This window comes from Lygodium microphyllum, chromosome 19, assembly GCF_053477565.2.
Source record: "Lygodium microphyllum isolate KBCC chromosome 19, Lygodium_microphyllum_v1.1.10, whole genome shotgun sequence".
NCBI lineage: Eukaryota > Viridiplantae > Streptophyta > Polypodiopsida > Schizaeales > Lygodiaceae > Lygodium > Lygodium microphyllum.
The window spans coordinates 72,442,046-72,459,791 of NC_141153.1; the positions used below are offsets into that span (position 1 = coordinate 72,442,046).

A 17,746-nucleotide genomic window follows, 5' to 3' on the forward strand; every position below is an offset into this window, starting at 1 on the left:
ATGAGCTTGTTAGTATCTCCTTATAAAAAAAAAAGGCAGGACTTCAAACCCTGTAGGCCTGCCATTTATGTTTAAATACTGTAATCATGAAGAGAGATCAATGGGTCTTCAGACGGACAGGTTGTCCTTTTCATGTTTCAATACAAAATTTTAAGAATAAATCTTAAAAAAATAAAATTAGTTAGTTTGACCGACAAATAAATCGTTGATTTTTGCATGGGAATTTTAGAGTGACGTGGGGGAGGATCTGGGAGAGGCGAGCCACGACGAGACGCAGGGAACCAAAATGGACTCAGTTGTGGTGCACCGTTGACAGAGGCCCTCTCTCTCTCTCTCTCTCTCTCTCTCTCTGTTAGTCCTCGGGATATACCCCCCCCCCATATCATCACCCTCCAGGTCAAATCTGGTCTCATGAATTGCCACAATCACGCTTGCTACCCCTCCTTCCACATTACCCTTGGCATCAGATCCCAGCAAGCTTCTCATCCCTCTTTTGCTTCTCAGTCTTTTTCCCACCTCCTGTGCATTTCCCAGCCTTCCTTTCCTTGTACTTTGCCCAGCTCCAACTGTGCCTGGCCATTCTCTTTACTGAATTGCAGCACACAACAGTGTCTGAGGCCCCTCTTTGCCTCCCTAACATTTGAGGCATCTGCAGTTTCTTGCAAAACTCAAAAGACAGCTGTAAACCCGGAGAGACAGCTGCGCCATCAACACACCGCCAATGAATCAGACATCTAGAGACATGGTTCTTGCATGAAGAATTGAATCATATTCTATAGCCACTCCCCAAATTATCCTGTTGCAATAAGACCTTCGGCCACTTCTCTTCATCCGAACCACTCACTACACATGCCGCTTCAATATACAATGGAGACATCACGATATGTAGTCGCAATGAGGTCGTGAAACCCTTCTTGCGATTCATAGCTTTGGCCTCGTCCACAAAAGATTGAAAGAATCTTTGTGTGTTTATTGCATCACTGAGGAAGACATCTCCATGGGTCTTGATTCTTATTGAGAACATTATATTCAATTGTGTCTCGTTTTGCTATAAAGGGTTCTTATCTATTACAAAAGATGACAGACAGACCTGGCACAAGAAGCATGTCCTCTGAGATGCAATTGAGAAATGCTACAGCGCAGGCCCACGGAGCACATCCCCATCATCAAATTGGATACAATACAAGGGGGTTGAGTGAGCTACTGAATGATGTAGATTCCTCCATAAAGTATCCACAGCACACCTTCAGAAATACAAGCGAAGAAATGTTCATAAAGTCCCTTGTGGAGGGAAACATACCTCCCCCAAATATGGAAGGCATTGGCTTCACAAATATTCCCCACAGCATCAGAGCAGACAGTGAAGAGCTCTTTCACAGCTGGATGTCCCATGGAGAGGTAAACCTTTAAATACTTTTGTTGGTGCCATAATCCACTTTCAGCACAATAAAATCACAGATTCCAATTCTACACCATGCCTGATTCAAGATTTCTCTGATTTTGTGCCATGTATTCACCCTTCAAAACCTGATGGAAACCTGAGCGGTTGGTGGTGATGCATGCGAATATATGGGCATGAACACATGAGAACACAAGCCGAATGAAAAAGACACACTCTATGCATAAGAGAATGAAATACACTACAGAGCCAAATTGGTGTTGTGGGAGAGACCCATAACACCAGTTCAAGGTCCAAGACTATAGGTCTCATCAGTTCCATTACATGTTCTGGCTTTCTAATAAAGGTCAACATCTAGATATACGAGCGGACTGCCAAACCAGTGAGCACCCCCTTCCCTGTGGCTGCTTCTACATCCCCTAAAAATCCAAAGGGGTGCAATTTTGCAAAAGTGTCCACTAAGGTCATGGGATCGAGACACCCAAATGATCAAACAAGTCACCAGTTCATGTAGTCTCAAACCTTGACCACTTACTAACATATGTCCTCTAACCCTTTATAACTTCGTACCTGTCAAAGAAGTAGAGAACATACCTAATCACATCATCACTCCAATGTGGTGGTCAGGGAAATCGTCTCATGTGCCACACTTTCTCACACACGTACCAATTAGAAAGGATTCCTTCACCTTTGCATATACCACATCAAAACTATACCAAGTGCTAGGAATGGCTATGAAACAAGCTAATGTAGTCGTTTACCTACTCAATAATTTATTCAGGTTCTCTTGGGTTTTGCAGCCACCGTAGGTAGTTAAACCGCTATTGTGAGAATCTTGCTATGCAGTTGATAGCAACCAGCCAATGAACCAGCTACAGAAAGAGAGACACAATTTTATGCCTGGCTACATAATGCTTGAGGTACTCAAACATGAAAAGGAAAGTCTCCCAAAGCCATTGTTACAAGAATACAGTTAGTAACACCCACACAAATGCAAAGGCAGCTTCTCTAAACCACCAGGAGCAGTGAAAAGACATGCACCCCTTGACAAGAGGCTCTAGCAGCCCCCTCACCGCCCCATAAAACCAACCACCCCTCACACCGCCCCCCCCAAAGGGGTCCAAAACAGGTAGCCCTATCTGAAACAGCCAAATGAGAGGGACCAGACAAACGAGAAGATGGCCACAGTCTGACCTGAAACAGGTAGCCCTGTCTGAAACAGCTAACTGGTGCAGTGTTTAGAGGAGAGACAGCAATAAAAGGCTGAAATGCAGTCCACTACTCTCTCTCTCTCAGGCAGAACACAGCCTGTGAGAGCTCAGAAATGGCACTCCTAGTAGGGAACCACCTCACCAGGCTGGTCAACAACCAGGGACTACTTTGTTATGTATGAAATGAAGCTGCTTCCATTCACAACACGCAAGGACCCAAGTAAAATGGAAAGGCACCTCACACACCACTTATGAGAGTTTACTGCAGAAGACCAGGTTTAGTTTAGACAATGGCTCTTCAGTTGGGAACTTCTTCTACCTTCTCTGATTACCAAGGATCAATTTAAACAGAAAATGAAAGATCTGGACATTTTTGGGAGACCTACCTTGAACAAAGAATTTGAACACTCATCTTGCATATTTGACCACCTTACTATCTAAAGTTTGCAACGTTTTGCTTACTTACTTGATATCACTATACATCAAATTTAGAGTTTCTTTTTAGTTGCACTAATTTTTACATACCCGAACCATCTTTCACTTTGACAGTTAAGACAGTTCCTGCAGAATTCATAACTTTTTGTATTACATTTTTCAACAATTAGTTGTTTGCATTTGATATGCTCTCACTGAATGTTGAAACTCTCTGCTTATTTGTAGGTCAATTCTTTTCTCTCTATGTGATGCAATCTAACGTTTCCAATTGATTTGCTCTCAATTATTTCTGCCATTCGCAGGGACAAAGCTCAGGCCAACCTCATGCTCCTCATCGTTCTAGACAATCTTCTCGCAGGTGATTTCGACGCTTAAATAAGATATGTTCTTTTTGCTGTTGTCACACAAAAGAATAGACTTCATTTTGATTTGGAAATAAGATGATGGTTTTCACTGCAATAGCTGATAAAACAACACAGGATCAGATGTATTACTGTAACGCAATTTCCAGTGGTTATAACCTGTCATTGCAAGCTTGCACTATTGCAGTTTGCAATTTAGAGTTTTACAGCTTTACTTCTATAACAAGACACTTTTTATGTCCTTAATATATACTAGGCAGGGAGGTTGCCAAGTCTTGGAAGAATGGCTAAGGGGGTTAAACTAGACATTCTTCAAGCATTGTGATCTGTTAGAAGCAGTCACTCTGCTCTCTTTTTTTCAGTCTTCATAATGCAGAGCGATTCTTTTTAATGAGACATATCTGTAGGAAAGCCTCACAATTGGTAGATTCAAGTGGGGGCCCATGTCTGCTATAGTATTGGCCCCCTTCTCTAGGTTGTGATCTTTGTGTTATTGCACTAGGTTGGCATATGATAGCTGTCAATGCCAGAAGCAGGAAAATCCCTTGTTTGTATTCCTGCATAATCACAATCATGCAACCACCTTTAATAACATGGTCACCATACGTCTCCATTGGTCACATTCAGTACTCTCTCACAAACACTGCTTTCTCATGAGGCTCTTAACAACCTGAGGTTTTCCAGACCATCTTACACACTGCTGGTCTAATATTTTCCCCTCCATCCTTTTCTTTTGTTGCTGTTGCCACCTTTGAGCGACTCAGTCCTCCTCTCACAACCGGTCTTTTACTTCTTCTGATATCTACCATATTGATAGCATATCTGAGTCACGTAATTGTTTTGGTTACTTGGTTGTTACATTCAAACTTCACAGCACAGCAACCCTCAGAGGACGAATACAGGTTCAGACAAATTTTCAAAAATCGATCTTAGACATCAATTGTACCCAGGATTAAAATCTCAAATGAGAAAGTCAAACTGCAATGGCATTCATGTTGGAAAAATTTAATTGGAAATACAGGTGGATAATTTCAATGGGGTGTGACGTGTTCTTTTGCAATGAAAAAAGAGGCTCTGCTTAGTAAGCCAATGTTTAGAACAGGGTCTGCAAGATGTTGAGTAAGCTAGTAACCTTACCTAGATGCATTGTAATTCCAAACTTTGCAGCAGCAGCAGAAGTCTACACAACAAAGTGTATACAAAATGCTTGAGCAATTCACCATGAAGGATGAGGTGCATATAAGTCACCAAGCAGAGTAATGCAGTGGAGTGTGGCTTCTAGAGGCAAAGGACGGGGTGTGAGAAACATGAGCATTTGCAAGTCCCCTAGTGAGCCTTCACTGAGGAGGGAAGAAGCTTACAGTCTAGGGACTAGGTCAAGATTGCGGCACTTCTTTCGCATACTTGTGTAGTATTTGCACTTCGTAGTCTCTTGGCCCACGGTCACTCACTTTTGGTGGGTACATGCACTCAGGGCCTCTAAGAGCAGCCTGTGTACCATCATCTCTGTGACGAGTCAATCAGACAAGTTCCATTATGCTCATTAGACTTGCAAGTGTTTGTGGGCTTGGTCTAGTTTCTTTATGCTTTCGCTCCCTTCTCTCTTGCGATTGTTTGCAACTGTGTCCGTGTTTGGTCTAGTTTCTTATTGCTTTCAAGTTTCATTCCCCTCTCTTTTCTCTTTAGCTATGGCAATTATCTGATTATCCTCCTTCATATACTATCCATGAAGTCTACTGATCTGCTTCCCAATGGCTGCCACAGCCTAGAAGGAAAAGTGTAATGGCTTGTGATTTGTCAAAAAGTGCCTACTACATGATGAAATCTCGTTTCCCCGCGCCCCCCCAAAAAAAACCCCAGTTTCATGGAGCCAATACCCAGGGTGTGCTGGGTGGTTGCATCTTTGGAGCCTTGCAAAAATGAATGCTGATTGTCACTAGCATCTAACCACTGATGGACGTTGTCCTAAATGTTAACAAGGGCCTACCTTTTGACATCAGATAGCAATGAGCCACTGAAAAATGCCTTGTACCTTAAACATCCAAGCTCCTTATGGTGAGCGCACTCTGACCAGGTGTAGGACCTGATTACATAAGCAGTGTCATCTCACCCTACCATGGCATATGGCTATAGTATTAATTTTGTGACACATTCCAAGTTGCAAGGTTTATCCAAATGCATTGTCTCAAATTGTGACAAACTCACAAGTAGTATGTCTAGCTGCTGGTTTTGTGTTCAAGATCTTCTCACCCAACTCCTTATACACACCGTAGACCTGCTCCTTTGGCAATGAGAACTACCAGAAATACATTGTACTTCTCCTCCGTCTTCAAAAGCATAGGTGTTCCCATGCTCTGTGATATTTCCTACTTGTTTCACATATGCAGCATTCTCTATCCAAATGTCTATTACAGCCTGGTATGCAGCACCATGGCTTAGTTGCTAACTATGTTCATGACACGGACCTGGCAGACAGCCAACAGTTTAAATGACACTTGTGCTCATACAATAATCTGATTCAAGAGTTACCAATGATCCAAAAAATTTGGAAAAACTGCTGATTCTGATTGCTCCTGTGGTGCCTGAAAAGGCAGTTGGTCAGCAGAGCAAAACATACTTCAATTGAGAGCCACCACCACAATACAGTGTCAGCCAATTTTGATGATCTCACTGATTACATGTGACTCCTTATGAAGCATTTGATTAAATCATCGATTATCCTTGTGATATGGATAAAAGGTTTTATACTCTTAGTCTAGACACACAAAATAGAAGACATGCATGTCTCATGTGTACGTCATACATGTTTCAATTTTCACAGAACAAGTTGGTTGTGTACCTCATTGTAATAACAATAGCTTACATGTCTTTTTTGTTCTGCACAGAATGTCTAATGAACTGGCTGCCCTTTTGGGTCAACAAGCAAATCAAAGTTTTACTAGAGATGAAAACTTTGAACAGTTTCTACAAACAAATCTGTATTTTCTAGACGACCCAGCTGAGGAGAATAAAAGCAGGTCTGTTCCTTGTCTTTTGACCCTAATTGATGTAGCTAATGCAGAAGTTTGAATTTCTCTTCTAAATCTTGCTCACATATGATGCATTTTCTAGATAGATTACTCGTGTGCACATAAACATACCTTCAGTGAAACAATAGATGATCACTCTCCAGCTTGAGGGGAAAGACCAGAGGGATCATAAAACATAGGGTGTTAGCATAAAGTCCATAATACAAAGTCTCACACAGATATTGTTGGGAAAAGAACACATGACAGGTATATGTTAAGCCTACCATAAATTACAAACCGTTTCAAAATAGCAACTAAATGTGCATTCAGGGTTCTAAATGAGCAGTAGCTCCTTGGCTTTAGAAATGTTGTAGAGCACAATGTAGAAACAATAGTTTGGTAAGTCATAAAATGATATGTAGACAGAAGCATGGGTGTCCAAGTGAGTAGCATTTTTCTGTCCAAAGGCCAGGGCCCACTGATTCCAAACAGCCAGCATACTCAAGACCTTGGACCATAAAAAGATCACAAATTCATTAAAATTTACCTTCTCTAGATGTTTCACACCCTGGCCATCCTGTTGGAGGAATTGTGACCAAAGGATTGAAAGTAATTGAGCAGCGAATAAGCGTGTACTATTAACACCTGTTAGAAGTAAACTCAATGGAACAAATCTTATGGCTGCTTTTCCACACTCCATGCCCATTGCACCTCCTTTTGGCATTCAATCATGACTGCGAAAGAGAATAAGAGATTCTCTATTAATTTGCCAACACAATGAGTTTTTGAAAAGGAAGAAAATAGGCATCAAAACTAAAGCTTCCCTTGTGCTTGAAGTCAGCTTCTTTGAGAGACCACTCCCCCCCCCCCCCCCCCCCTCCCCCTTTTGTGGGGATATGCTACAGTTTTCAAAAGAAAACACCGAGTGTACAATCCAATAGAAACACAGACCACTCAAACACAAACGTAAAAATACAAAAATGCAAAGAGAGAATACATAGAACTCTAAAGTGAATGAATGAATGTTGTAAACGAAGGAAAGAGTATACAAGATGCTCAAAGGAGCCAGCCGGTGGCTCTCATGCGAGCAAGCTGAGGGAGGTGTCGATGTGTGTAGTCCACTATAGACAGATCCCAAGTGCTCTAACCATCGGTCAAAGCAGAGGTTAGTGAAGAAAAGTGCTGAAAACACAAAAATGACATGTAGGTGATGATGGCGTCAGCAAGGTAGGGAAAACAGAGCTTGTAGGAGTCACCAATCTAAAGGGATCTAGCTGGAGATGACCATGGGAGCAGACTAAATGAGGCAACGTGATGGATGGAGGCTAGGAAGAACTGCGGTAAACCTGCAAAACAAGGGATGAAGAGAGTGGCTAGGCAACCTCCTATTTATAGATGTGGGTCCTCCCAAAGTTTGGGTGTTTTCTTATGGAATAAATAAACTTTATAATCTTTCAGTTTTAGGGCTGAGCTAATGAAGATTTAATACACACTACACCTTTTTTGGCTTAATAACCCTCTCAAGCCCAAAATTAAAACTAGAAAGGAAATGTTATCATAGCTCAATCTATAATACCATGCAACATCCCACCTCAAAGCAACTAGGGTGTTGGGCTAAGGGTTCACATTGGCTACCCAAAGGCCTACCAAGACTATAGAGGCAATGGTTATCTTACCTCCGGAGCCCAAAGGGTCACTCCAAACTCTAAAGAGGCCAAGACATCGGAACAAAGGTGCCCATTGGCTGCCCAATGACCTACCAAGACTTGCAAAGGCAATGGATCCCACAGCCCACTTCCACAAGAGCCACTAGCTATTGGATAGCTCTACCCTTGAGCATTTTGTACAATCTCTCATTCATTTACAGTATTGATTCATTCACTTCGGATTTCTCTTTCTTCTCTATTTGTGTTTGTGTTTGTGTTTTGTGTTTTATGTTTTGCATTTAGGGTTTGCATTTATTGCACTACAATCTCAATTATTGTCTCAGTCACATTCTTACATTTTGTGTTTTCTCTGTGCATATCTTCACATATCTTGTAAGAAAGGATCCCGAGTGCAACAAACCACCAATGGCAAAATGAAAATCTAATGCAAAGAGCTGGCGACAGCATGGCAGCAGGCTGATGTCAAAGCGTAGCCATCTCTAGGGCTAGTATGACCAAACATAACAACGTAGAGTCTGGTGACAATCTTTGATAGAGTGTGAAGCACCTTCTGTCAGCCAGATTGTAGCCACTAGGAAGAGCTGAGAGTGCAGGTGACTGCTCCAGATGCTGATGACGATGTTGAGGCAGCAACCTGATGACAAAAATGGAACCTCCTAACATTGTCAGATGGCTAGCAACAATAGAGGGTGATGAAGGAGAGTGCTAGCACAAAGTACGGGAATGAGGGATGAAATGGTGTGCATGCTAAGTCCCTATTTATAGAACATATCAGAGCAAGAAAAATTCTTGTGTCATACAAAAAGTAAAAATATCTTTTTTGGGGCTGTTTAATGAACCAGAAATATAATAATTTAGAAGGCAAATTTAGGTATGTCAACAGAGTTAATTAATCCTTGTAAACACACCTAGATCCACACTCAAGGACCAGTCTCGTATTCTTAGAGAGAAGGCTCATTTCAGCATATACGTCTAGAGCGCTTGTCCAAATATTATGACTCATGCCTGAAACAAAACGATGAACAATATGGCACACCTATTACGAAGCATTGTGCTTCCTTTTGTAACTTGGTAAAAGCATACATATTAGTATGCCTAACGATTCAGCAGATGTCTTTAGATATTAAATTCTATTTGAAAAGGAACATTCAGGCATGATGTGAGGATTCGTTATATTAATCGGGAAAAAGAATTTGCTGTGTCACAGGGAGGTGGAGACAGGAGCCTGCACAACCAAACCACCTCTGGTGAAGGTGTAGCTTACAGTCATTAGTTATAATCACCACTCTGCTTGCTATTTGTCAAATCTAACACTTCTTTGACTTGTTTTACTGCAGCCAATGTCCTGGTTTTCACAATCCCATCCAATGACAAGAAGCCGTTCCTCAGAACTTCGGTATGCACTAGAGATCCTGGCAGCAAAGTATTTCTCTTTTAAGGAAGTAGATTCATTGTGAAAGCTGTGTATCAACAATGCAACTTTAATATATTAATGATACAGTAAAAACTATCTATATTTTAACCTGATTATAAAGCGTGATTCCATTGATGCTACATACTCTCAAAGTCACTTGAGTTCTGACTCGATCGAGTTACTTATAACAAAATAAGCGCATTACCCCATTATAAGGATCACATGATAACCATGGGGCCCTGGACAGGCCCCAGCCCCACATCACACAGCAAAGGAGCACATAAGACAAAGATCAAAGGACTGGATAGAGAAGCAAGGACACCATGAATGAGCAAGGCATTTTCTAGGCTACCAGCAATAGATGAATTTGACTGGCCGTCTGTGCAGTCATAATCAACATGCAACTGTTCATAAAATGTGTCAGAAATGAGCTAGGCAGTGTGCTGTGAGGACTTACAGGTCTGCATGGCCACACAGAAGTCCTAATTGCAGAGAGAATGCAAAAAGGAAGAGAGAGAACACAAAAAAGAGGTGAGAGAAAGTCTTTTAGGCCAATCTTCAATTGACAGATCCTGTGAACTCCAGCCAATTCATGGAGTACCCTCATTTTTGGAGGGTACTTCATTGACTCTCTAAGCTCTGACACACAAGTTGCTGTAGTGAAAGTGTGCCAGCCACACATGCTGTAACCTCTCCTCCAAGGACCTGTGCAAGTAGAATTTACATGGGTGTGGCCTAGCTCTTAAATTGTCATGAACTACTGTGTGAAATCATAAATTTCTTGTTTGAAACGAATCTCTCCTATTCAATGTTGTAGCTAGTGTTTTCTTGAATCTAAGTCTTGGCTTGCTTGTCTCCTTCTAGTCGAAGGTATGCTGCAATGCAAGGACAGTCTCTGCCACCAACAGCAGAACAGAAGCATGAGATTAAACAATGCACGGAGCCAACTGAGAATTCTTCAACTAACCCAGGGGGCAAAAGGGGAAACCAACCACCAACATTTCCACACACTCAGCAAAGTTCAATGCCATCATTTCACATGCCTCTTACTGGAGTAGGGGATTATGTTTCCAACTTCGTCACTTTGTTGAAGGGCACTATAGAGCGTAAGAAGTTGGGAAAGGGAAGCACTCAGCAGCAACATCATCAAATTTTGGATCCTTATCATACTCAAAAGCATCATGAAGAGATGCAGAAAAGGATAGAAGTACCACAGTATCAAGTATCTAGTCCTTTGCCTCTCGGAGGAATGGGGCATATGCAGCATGAAGGTCATGGGCAGGAACAAACTTCAGGGCAAACATACTTTGATGGAGCAGCACCACTCGAAGGTTTTATTATCAATAGCCAAGGTCATCCAGGCTTACTGTCACATGCGCCATCACCTAGTGAATCATCAGTAGGAGCTCCTGCTTTATCTGCCGGAGAAGATCCAAGCAACTCTGGACATACCGTGGCTATGAAAAGACCTGCACGACTTAATATGCAATCTGATCGACAGCCTAAACGTCAAAACAGTATTGTTCATCATCCTCAGACAGGTAACAGAAGAATATCTTCGCACTACTTATGGCAAGAAATTGCAGCTTATGACACACCATCTTTTTTTAGGAGCTCAACTTGATCAAAACTTTAACTGAATAAGCCAAACTTTAATATCAGTTGTCCTTTGTCAGTTAAATGAGTAGGACATTTCATCTTATAGGTTGTAATAGATTACATAGATATTGCAATACAGGAATGATCTTTTAGAAGTCATAGCACTGAGAAAGCAGGCACCCACAGTACAGTTTCTGATACATATCATTAGCACAACATAAAAGACTCTTTACGCACTACAAGGCAAAGACTTATCTCTTAGATTGTCTATGTAAAGAGCGAAAGTTCTGATGTTCAGTGGTGGGCTTCCATTTACCAGGTACTGGAGATAGTCTAACTGACGGCACTCAAAAAAGTGACCTCTCCAAGGTAATGATATTTGCAATTGCTTATGACTAGAATGAATCACTGTGGTCTTGTCTTCATCATAGACAGTTTTTTTATTAGGAATGATCGCCTTGATCTGGTTAGTTGATCTGAAAAACATTCATTCTGATCTTTCTTATGTTTCGTGTTAATATGCTCAGCCTTGTTTCTTATTCATCTAAACATTTGGATGTTTGCAGCCAAAGTCACAACTTACACGTGTAGGTTCCGTTACTTCATCAGGTGGATCAGGTATGGACCGTTACTGCGATACAACACTAACAGAAAGCTTTGTTGGTCTTCCCAGGCAGCTAGTTTCTCTAGCAAAATCCTGTTCTGTATCATCCATACTGGAAATGAGAGGCATTTAACAGTTATATGAATCAACGTAGGCATTGACCCGGATTGAACACACACAGCATTTTCCGAAACCTCACTACATTATTTTTAAATCTAGAGACTCAAAAAGTAGAAAGGCAGAAGTAGAAGTTTGTGACAAGGACTGCACAGGTAAAAAGAGCTCTGAGGTTTAGAGGAAACACTGCTGCAAATTTAAAAATGCCCAACCAACTGTTGAAAAGTTGAACAAGTGGTTGGAGGTTAAAATAGCAAGTGTTATGAAACTTATCCCTACTTATTGGAGCTTTCTCCCATGGTTTGAAAACAGCAGTTTTAGCAGCTTAGCAAATGCTATTAGAGGACAAAAGAAACTAAATACAGCAGGCAACTTAAAGTATACTAACTGGGTTCTTACCCACTTAATAGACCCATAATGGCCTGTCACTTCACCAATTGCCTAGTACGTACAAGTGCACAAAACAGAATCACTGTTCTTTCCTTATTGAATCAAACATTGCCGCACAACTACACATATTCTTGTCTCTTTCTGCTGCATTGTACAAGCTCATAAGCTAACAGAAGAGTTGTTAATTGCCTATGCGACAAGACATCCTACATAGTCTCACATTGAAGATCACCTAAACTGTCACTTGAAATACTTCACAAGACAGTGGTTGTAAAAATCACATTCCATTATAATATATTATTCTCCATCATGCCATCTCAATAGTCAATTCACAACTTCATTAGATGACGCACACCAAGATTCTTCAAGTGGCACCAAATTCATCATGCTAATATCCTAGGTAAGCTGATAGAAAGTAAAGGTTTGTCCTTAAGGCATTTAACCTGTTCATGGATGTTATCACCTGACAACAATTAGTGAACTCTAAGAAACTGGTGAAAATAGAGTTAGCATGCATAAAGTTTTGTTCAGACATCTTAATGTGAAGGAGCTCTATTTGTCTGAGCATTCTAAGTATGATGTCCATTTAACAGGTTCAATGCTGGACAAGGAGGATCCTACAAAAAAGCGGAGAGTGGAAAGACAACGAAAGTAAGCTTACTCTTCTGTTGGGAATATCATTTACTGGTATCTTTTATTGGGGTCCATTATTCACTAACTGGATGCTGGTATGGAGACTTGAGAATTCTAACAACATAATTAATGCCAACCAATTTGTTTACTCATCTGTTATATCAAAGTACACTTAAAACATTTTTAGATGGAGCAAACTGTCAGTACCAGTGTTAGAAGAGATTGTACAAAAGAAGCTCTTTCTATTGTCAAAACAGTGATATTAAATCCATTTACCATTGACAGAATGGCAGAGGCAAAGGGCAGGGGTACTCTACCTGTACTGCCTTCAGATCTTCAAGCAGCCTTAAAGCGTTGTGATGCCTTGGAGAAAGAAGTTCGTTCCTTGAAGCTGAATCTATCTTTCATGAACAGGTTAACACCTTTTCCTCTATCACCAACCTTCACCTGTGTAGACATATAATGTACATGGGTATAAGAGCATCCTTATTATAAAGTTTCTGTCTTTCATGAACGACCATACATTTAAATTTGCTACATAGTTATACTATGAGAAGTTTCAAGTCTAATTTTTTCCTGTATTTCATCCACCAGAAAAGATTCAGAACAAACAAAACAAATAGAAGAGCTACAGAAACAGAACGAGAACCTGCAAGAAGAGAAAGAAAGACTTTTGGAAGAGATCGAACATCTTAGTGCAGGGGCTTACCTTGCCTGATCAATAAAACAAACCTTAAACTTCCTGTCAGACACACATGTATACTTGCACACACTCCAGAATTTCTAGTAGAAATGCAAAGATTCAGCAGTCCAGATCAAAAATGTACAACCGTAAACAAGCACCTAAACCACTCTTTGGCATTCGAGGAACAAAGATGACTCCATATAACCAAGGGCTGTAACCAAGACAGACATTAATGTCTTACTGCCTTTCTCCAGTGCAATGAAGTCTGGCATTTACTTTACTTTAAATATCAATCTTTTCACCAATTGAGAGCTTGTATTCTTTTCCTCCCATCGTTTTTTTTTTCGCCTTCAGTTCATGTACTGATTATGTCAGAATAGGCACCAACATGTTTAAGAATAAGACTATGCATGTTATCCAATCTAGTTCCAGAAAAATCAAGAAGTCTTGTTCATTTGGTTCAGGCTGATTTTCAAATTCTGGGTCACGTCCAATAACATGATAAGTTTCTTATGTGTGACTGGCAACTTCCATTCCAATTGTTGTACTACAAACACAAACAAAATATTCTATGCAGGGAGGTCAAATTAAGCTTCAAATATCCCTTAAGTATTGAGTAGATGAGACTTTTCAAGGAATACACTTCAGAGTCTTAGGTACTTTTTGCTGGCAAATGAGTTGTTTATGATGATCACAACCAAGTGTTGTGTTTACAATATCAACACTTCACCAGCAATAGAAGTTTGCAATTCTTACTTTGTACATCTTGTGCTTCCTTTCCTGTGAAATTTCAGAAAAGTGATAGCAAATCAATGCTAATGTTCAAAATATTATACAAGCACTTCATCAATACTTTTACATGTGTAGTAATGGCGTGCACATGAAGGACCAATAATAGCCTCTCCACCAAATTAGTACTGTCAGTGCGTCAAAACTGGAGTCCTCTGCTTCATGAATACATTGAGCACCAATCAAAATGACAGCCAATATCTGTTGCTTTTCAACTCTATCTGGGCAAAGCAGAAGTGCAGAGTGTACAAAATCACAAGGCAGTTTCGACATGTTTACTGTATCTGGTAGCAGCAGCTTTGTATGCACGCATCAGTGACCACGCAGATAATGACCGTGCATGCTAGTGCAACTTTGGGTAAGACACTACGAGTAAGTGACCATCAAATATTCACAAAGTAGCCAGATAGTCATTTGAAATATCATCATTGACAAGAAGTGCCACAATAAAACATCTAATACCAACTGGTGCAGATTTCAAACTACCTAGAAGTATCAAAAATTGAAGTACACCTTTGTGCAATGCGAGTTCCTTAGGTCCATAAGTAGCACCCATATGGTGATATTTTCTCTTATATTTTGTTTATCTCCTTTTTCTGAATGATATGTTGTACTCTAAAATGGCCCCAATCAAACCTGTTCATTCCCTTGAAATTTTGGGCTCTAAACAATACACATTCTTCATCTTCTATCTTCAACTAACAAAATCACAGCATCCACTTGAACTTGCAGCTTGTGACTTACAACCATGCTTGTATTTATCTTGATTCTTCTTCCAATGGTGGCAGACATGATGCCCTATTCCACAGCGTGTTCACTGCAAGTTGGTTGACTTCCATCTTCACCCCCAAGTTTGACCACATCTTCTCCAGCTCCTTCAATCCAATCTCTCTATCTAGTTCCACATCCACCCCCAATTGTTATGTCCACTAAATAGATTGTCTAAACCATCTCCTGTTGTGAACATACAGGACTATAGGACTCAGACAGTTTAGAAGTGTACCGAGACTCAGGAGAGCTGATGGATCCATAGCCCAAGGACCAAAGGAGGTTGGGCAGGTGGCTACAAAGTTCTTGACAACCTTGTTGAGATCCATGGCCAGACCCCCCAGTTATTAGAGGGACAGAGAGTCGATTTGGCAAAGCACCAGGCCATTGACACAATGAGCAGGTTTCATGGCTGCTGCTGATGAGGAGGACCTTGAGAAGGCACTTATGGTCCTACCATCAAGCAAGTGCCCACGCCTCATCACAGCTTTACACAAGACCATGGCATTAGGAGACATGCCAAAGAGACTATTCAAGAAATTGATTTATCTTATTCCCAACAGTAGCACAGACAGATTGGAGATAACTCAGTGGAAACTGACCACTTTGCTTGAAACTACTTATAAGATCCTTGCCTCCTTGATGCTGGAATGAACAGTGACCTTTACTGACAAAACTGATCGGTATTCCCTTCAATCGGTCCGATTTAAACTAATTAGTATCCCCTTCAATCAGTCATATTTTGTCCCCCATGACTTGTTATTGGGCATTTCTGTCATGCACAATCATCTCCTGCCTGTAAGCCTTGGTCTGAGTCCAACAAGAACATTAGGAGCTCTAACATTTTGTATGTCTGTCATTTTATGTGTTTTTGACAGCAGTGACACCCTTGCATTGCAGTTTTAGACTGTTTAGGTGTGTGTTCACATGCATTTAAGATTAGGTTGTGCATTATGGTTTCATGCACCCATTGCCTGCTTCACGCTACAGAAGTGGGTGCATCTGCTTTTAAAGCAGTTTTATGTTGGCCACCAGCGTTAAATGCTGATCATCCAGTTTTGGCTGGGCTGCCTATTTAAGGCAGCCCACTGACACGTTGAGTTGACTGCAGGGACTGATTAGTCTGCTTTGTTTTCAGCATTCTATTCAGATCAGTGCAGTTCTTTCCTTCTCTCTTCTGCGTTTATATCAGTCTCTCTCTTCCCTTCTCTCTCCATGTTCGTGTTCTTCTTCTGTTGCACACTCTCACATGACTTTGGCGATTGTTTTCACATAAACATGGGCTTCCACACAATAAAACTGATTTGGATTCCCTTTAAGCTTCCCCTCTTTGTGTGCGATGCATTTACAAGTGCTCTCACCACCCGTGGCCTTTTTCTCATGACAAACTCAATAGAGTTCTTCAAATCAGAGTAAAAATTTGGAATGCTCAGCTAATTAGGTTTTTGGTTGAAATCCTGATTTCCACAGCAGCAAATCAGTTCCTATTTTGCCCTTGAATCCATAGTGCATGCTCTTCCAATTAAGTCCATCTTTGCATTGATGCCTCTGCTCATTGATTGTTCTCAACGACAGCAAGTTTTCACACAACTTTCTTCCAAATGCACTCCAACAAGCACCAACATACATTTCAATAGCCTGCAAACACCTTATGCATGCCCAAATTACGACTCAGAGCATGTATGCAGCAGCAAACTGATCCGATCTCTTTTAAATCTGATTTTCACCCACAAAGACGGGTGATTACTGCAGTACGCAGCCGAAAACAGCCCCGAGCATGTTCCTTTCCTTAAAAGGCAGAAGACATGGCACACAGCAGATCTATTGATCCAAATAAGTAATAACTTGATATTTCCATGCCAGAAAGCTTCCTTGATGGCCTGCATTCATTAAAAAGCTTGTTGGAATATCATACACTACCTTAAAAAAGAGAAAGCCTGGTTGTGCACTAACACACCTTCAAGCATTGTTGCGCACATCTTTGTCTTCAAGGAGAAAAATCTGATCATAACCACTGCACAAGTAATGTTGCTAAGGAGAAACTGTTTGATCATAACCACCGAGTAATACCTACCTCACAGTAAGGGCCAATAACAAGAACAAACGGAAAGCCACAGACAAGTCCAACCAACCAAGATGAGGAACACAGACAGGCGCATCCTTCGGCCAGCCCTTAGCATTTGCAACCTGTGGAAACTTCCATTCCAAGAATTTGCCCATGTGGAGCACTACAAACATGAGTTCACATGCTTGCCACATACCCCCATTTATGCATACCATATCCTCAATCTATCTAACCGATGCTGACTATAGGCATTGCTGATGAAACCTGTGATTCCTTAACATTAACCACCACATTCTTCTTGGCATTTGTCCTCACAGCCTACACACATAACTATGGTTGCAAGAGTGGTTCACACTTTTTGACGTGACTATAGAATATTTTGGGCATCAAAGGTTAACTCGAGTGGACGAGAAAACCATGGGGATTGTCTGTGTTCATGGTAGGCTACTATGGTAGCTCCCAAACATAGGGACACATGTCATTTTCCTGCATAGATCTCTCTGGCTTGCAATGAAGGGACAGATGTCATTTTCTTGCATAGATCTCTCTGGCTTGCAATGATCTCTACCATCAGAACCAATAACACATAACAGTTCAACC

At 41.0% G+C, this 17,746-nt stretch overlaps 2 protein-coding genes across 13 annotated transcripts; one reads left to right on the forward strand and one right to left on the reverse strand.

Moving 5' to 3' along the window:
• Window positions 1-332: 332 nt before the first annotated feature.
• On the forward strand, window positions 333-13,568 carry LOC148020023 (protein CYCLOPS-like). Of its 2 annotated transcripts, none has more exons than XM_087700293.1 (11): window positions 333-1,398; window positions 3,348-3,403; window positions 6,293-6,424; window positions 9,290-9,335; window positions 9,420-9,478; window positions 10,361-11,037; window positions 11,415-11,464; window positions 11,662-11,713; window positions 12,800-12,857; window positions 13,125-13,253; window positions 13,434-13,568. In XM_087700293.1, exons 1-11 carry the CDS (start codon window positions 1,078-1,080, stop codon window positions 13,555-13,557), a joined length of 1,704 nt encoding a protein of 567 aa, XP_087556419.1. In that variant the 5' UTR covers window positions 333-1,077; the 3' UTR covers window positions 13,558-13,568. The 2 variants fall into 2 exon arrangements, with proteins under 2 accessions (XP_087556419.1, XP_087556420.1); XM_087700294.1 differs by having other exon boundaries at window positions 9,290-9,329.
• On the reverse strand, window positions 3,525-17,455 carry LOC148020024 (uncharacterized). Of its 11 annotated transcripts, XR_015694916.1 has the most exons (10): window positions 17,039-17,455; window positions 15,317-16,961; window positions 13,157-13,286; window positions 11,679-11,797; window positions 9,347-9,494; window positions 8,991-9,087; window positions 8,630-8,716; window positions 6,963-7,149; window positions 4,078-4,229; window positions 3,525-3,964 (listed from the first exon to the last, which is right to left on the reverse strand). XR_015694916.1 is itself a non-coding variant. In XM_087700295.1 (3 exons), exons 1-3 carry the CDS (start codon window positions 17,359-17,361, stop codon window positions 16,903-16,905), a joined length of 309 nt encoding a protein of 102 aa, XP_087556421.1. In that variant the 5' UTR covers window positions 17,362-17,455; the 3' UTR covers window positions 13,875-16,902. The 11 variants fall into 11 exon arrangements, 1 of the variants encoding a protein (XP_087556421.1); XR_015694910.1 differs by having other exon boundaries at window positions 11,679-11,811; window positions 13,157-16,961; XR_015694909.1 differs by lacking the exon at window positions 11,679-11,797 and having other exon boundaries at window positions 13,157-16,961.
• Window positions 17,456-17,746: the final 291 nt, after the last annotated feature.

Bases quoted from the DNA above. Each gene is read 5' to 3' on its own strand.
- LOC148020024 (XM_087700295.1), bottom strand. From the start codon at position 17,361: ATGGTATGCATAAATGGGGGTATGTGGCAAGCATGTGAACTCATGTTT. The intron at 17,083-17,155 runs GTAGGTATTACT...GGTTATGATCAG, and splicing joins TTATTGGCCCTTACTGTGAG to ATTTTTCTCCTTGAAGACAA. The intron at 16,962-17,038 runs GTGTGTTAGTGC...TAATGAATGCAG, and splicing joins GTGCGCAACAATGCTTGAAG to GCCATCAAGGAAGCTTTCTG.
- LOC148020023 (XM_087700293.1), top strand. From the start codon at position 1,078: ATGACAGACAGACCTGGCACAAGAAGCATGTCCTCTGAGATGCAATTG. The intron at 6,425-9,289 runs GTCTGTTCCTTG...GCTGTGTCACAG, and splicing joins GCTGAGGAGAATAAAAGCAG to GGAGGTGGAGACAGGAGCCT. The intron at 13,254-13,433 runs GTTAACACCTTT...TTCATCCACCAG, and splicing joins AATCTATCTTTCATGAACAG to AAAAGATTCAGAACAAACAA.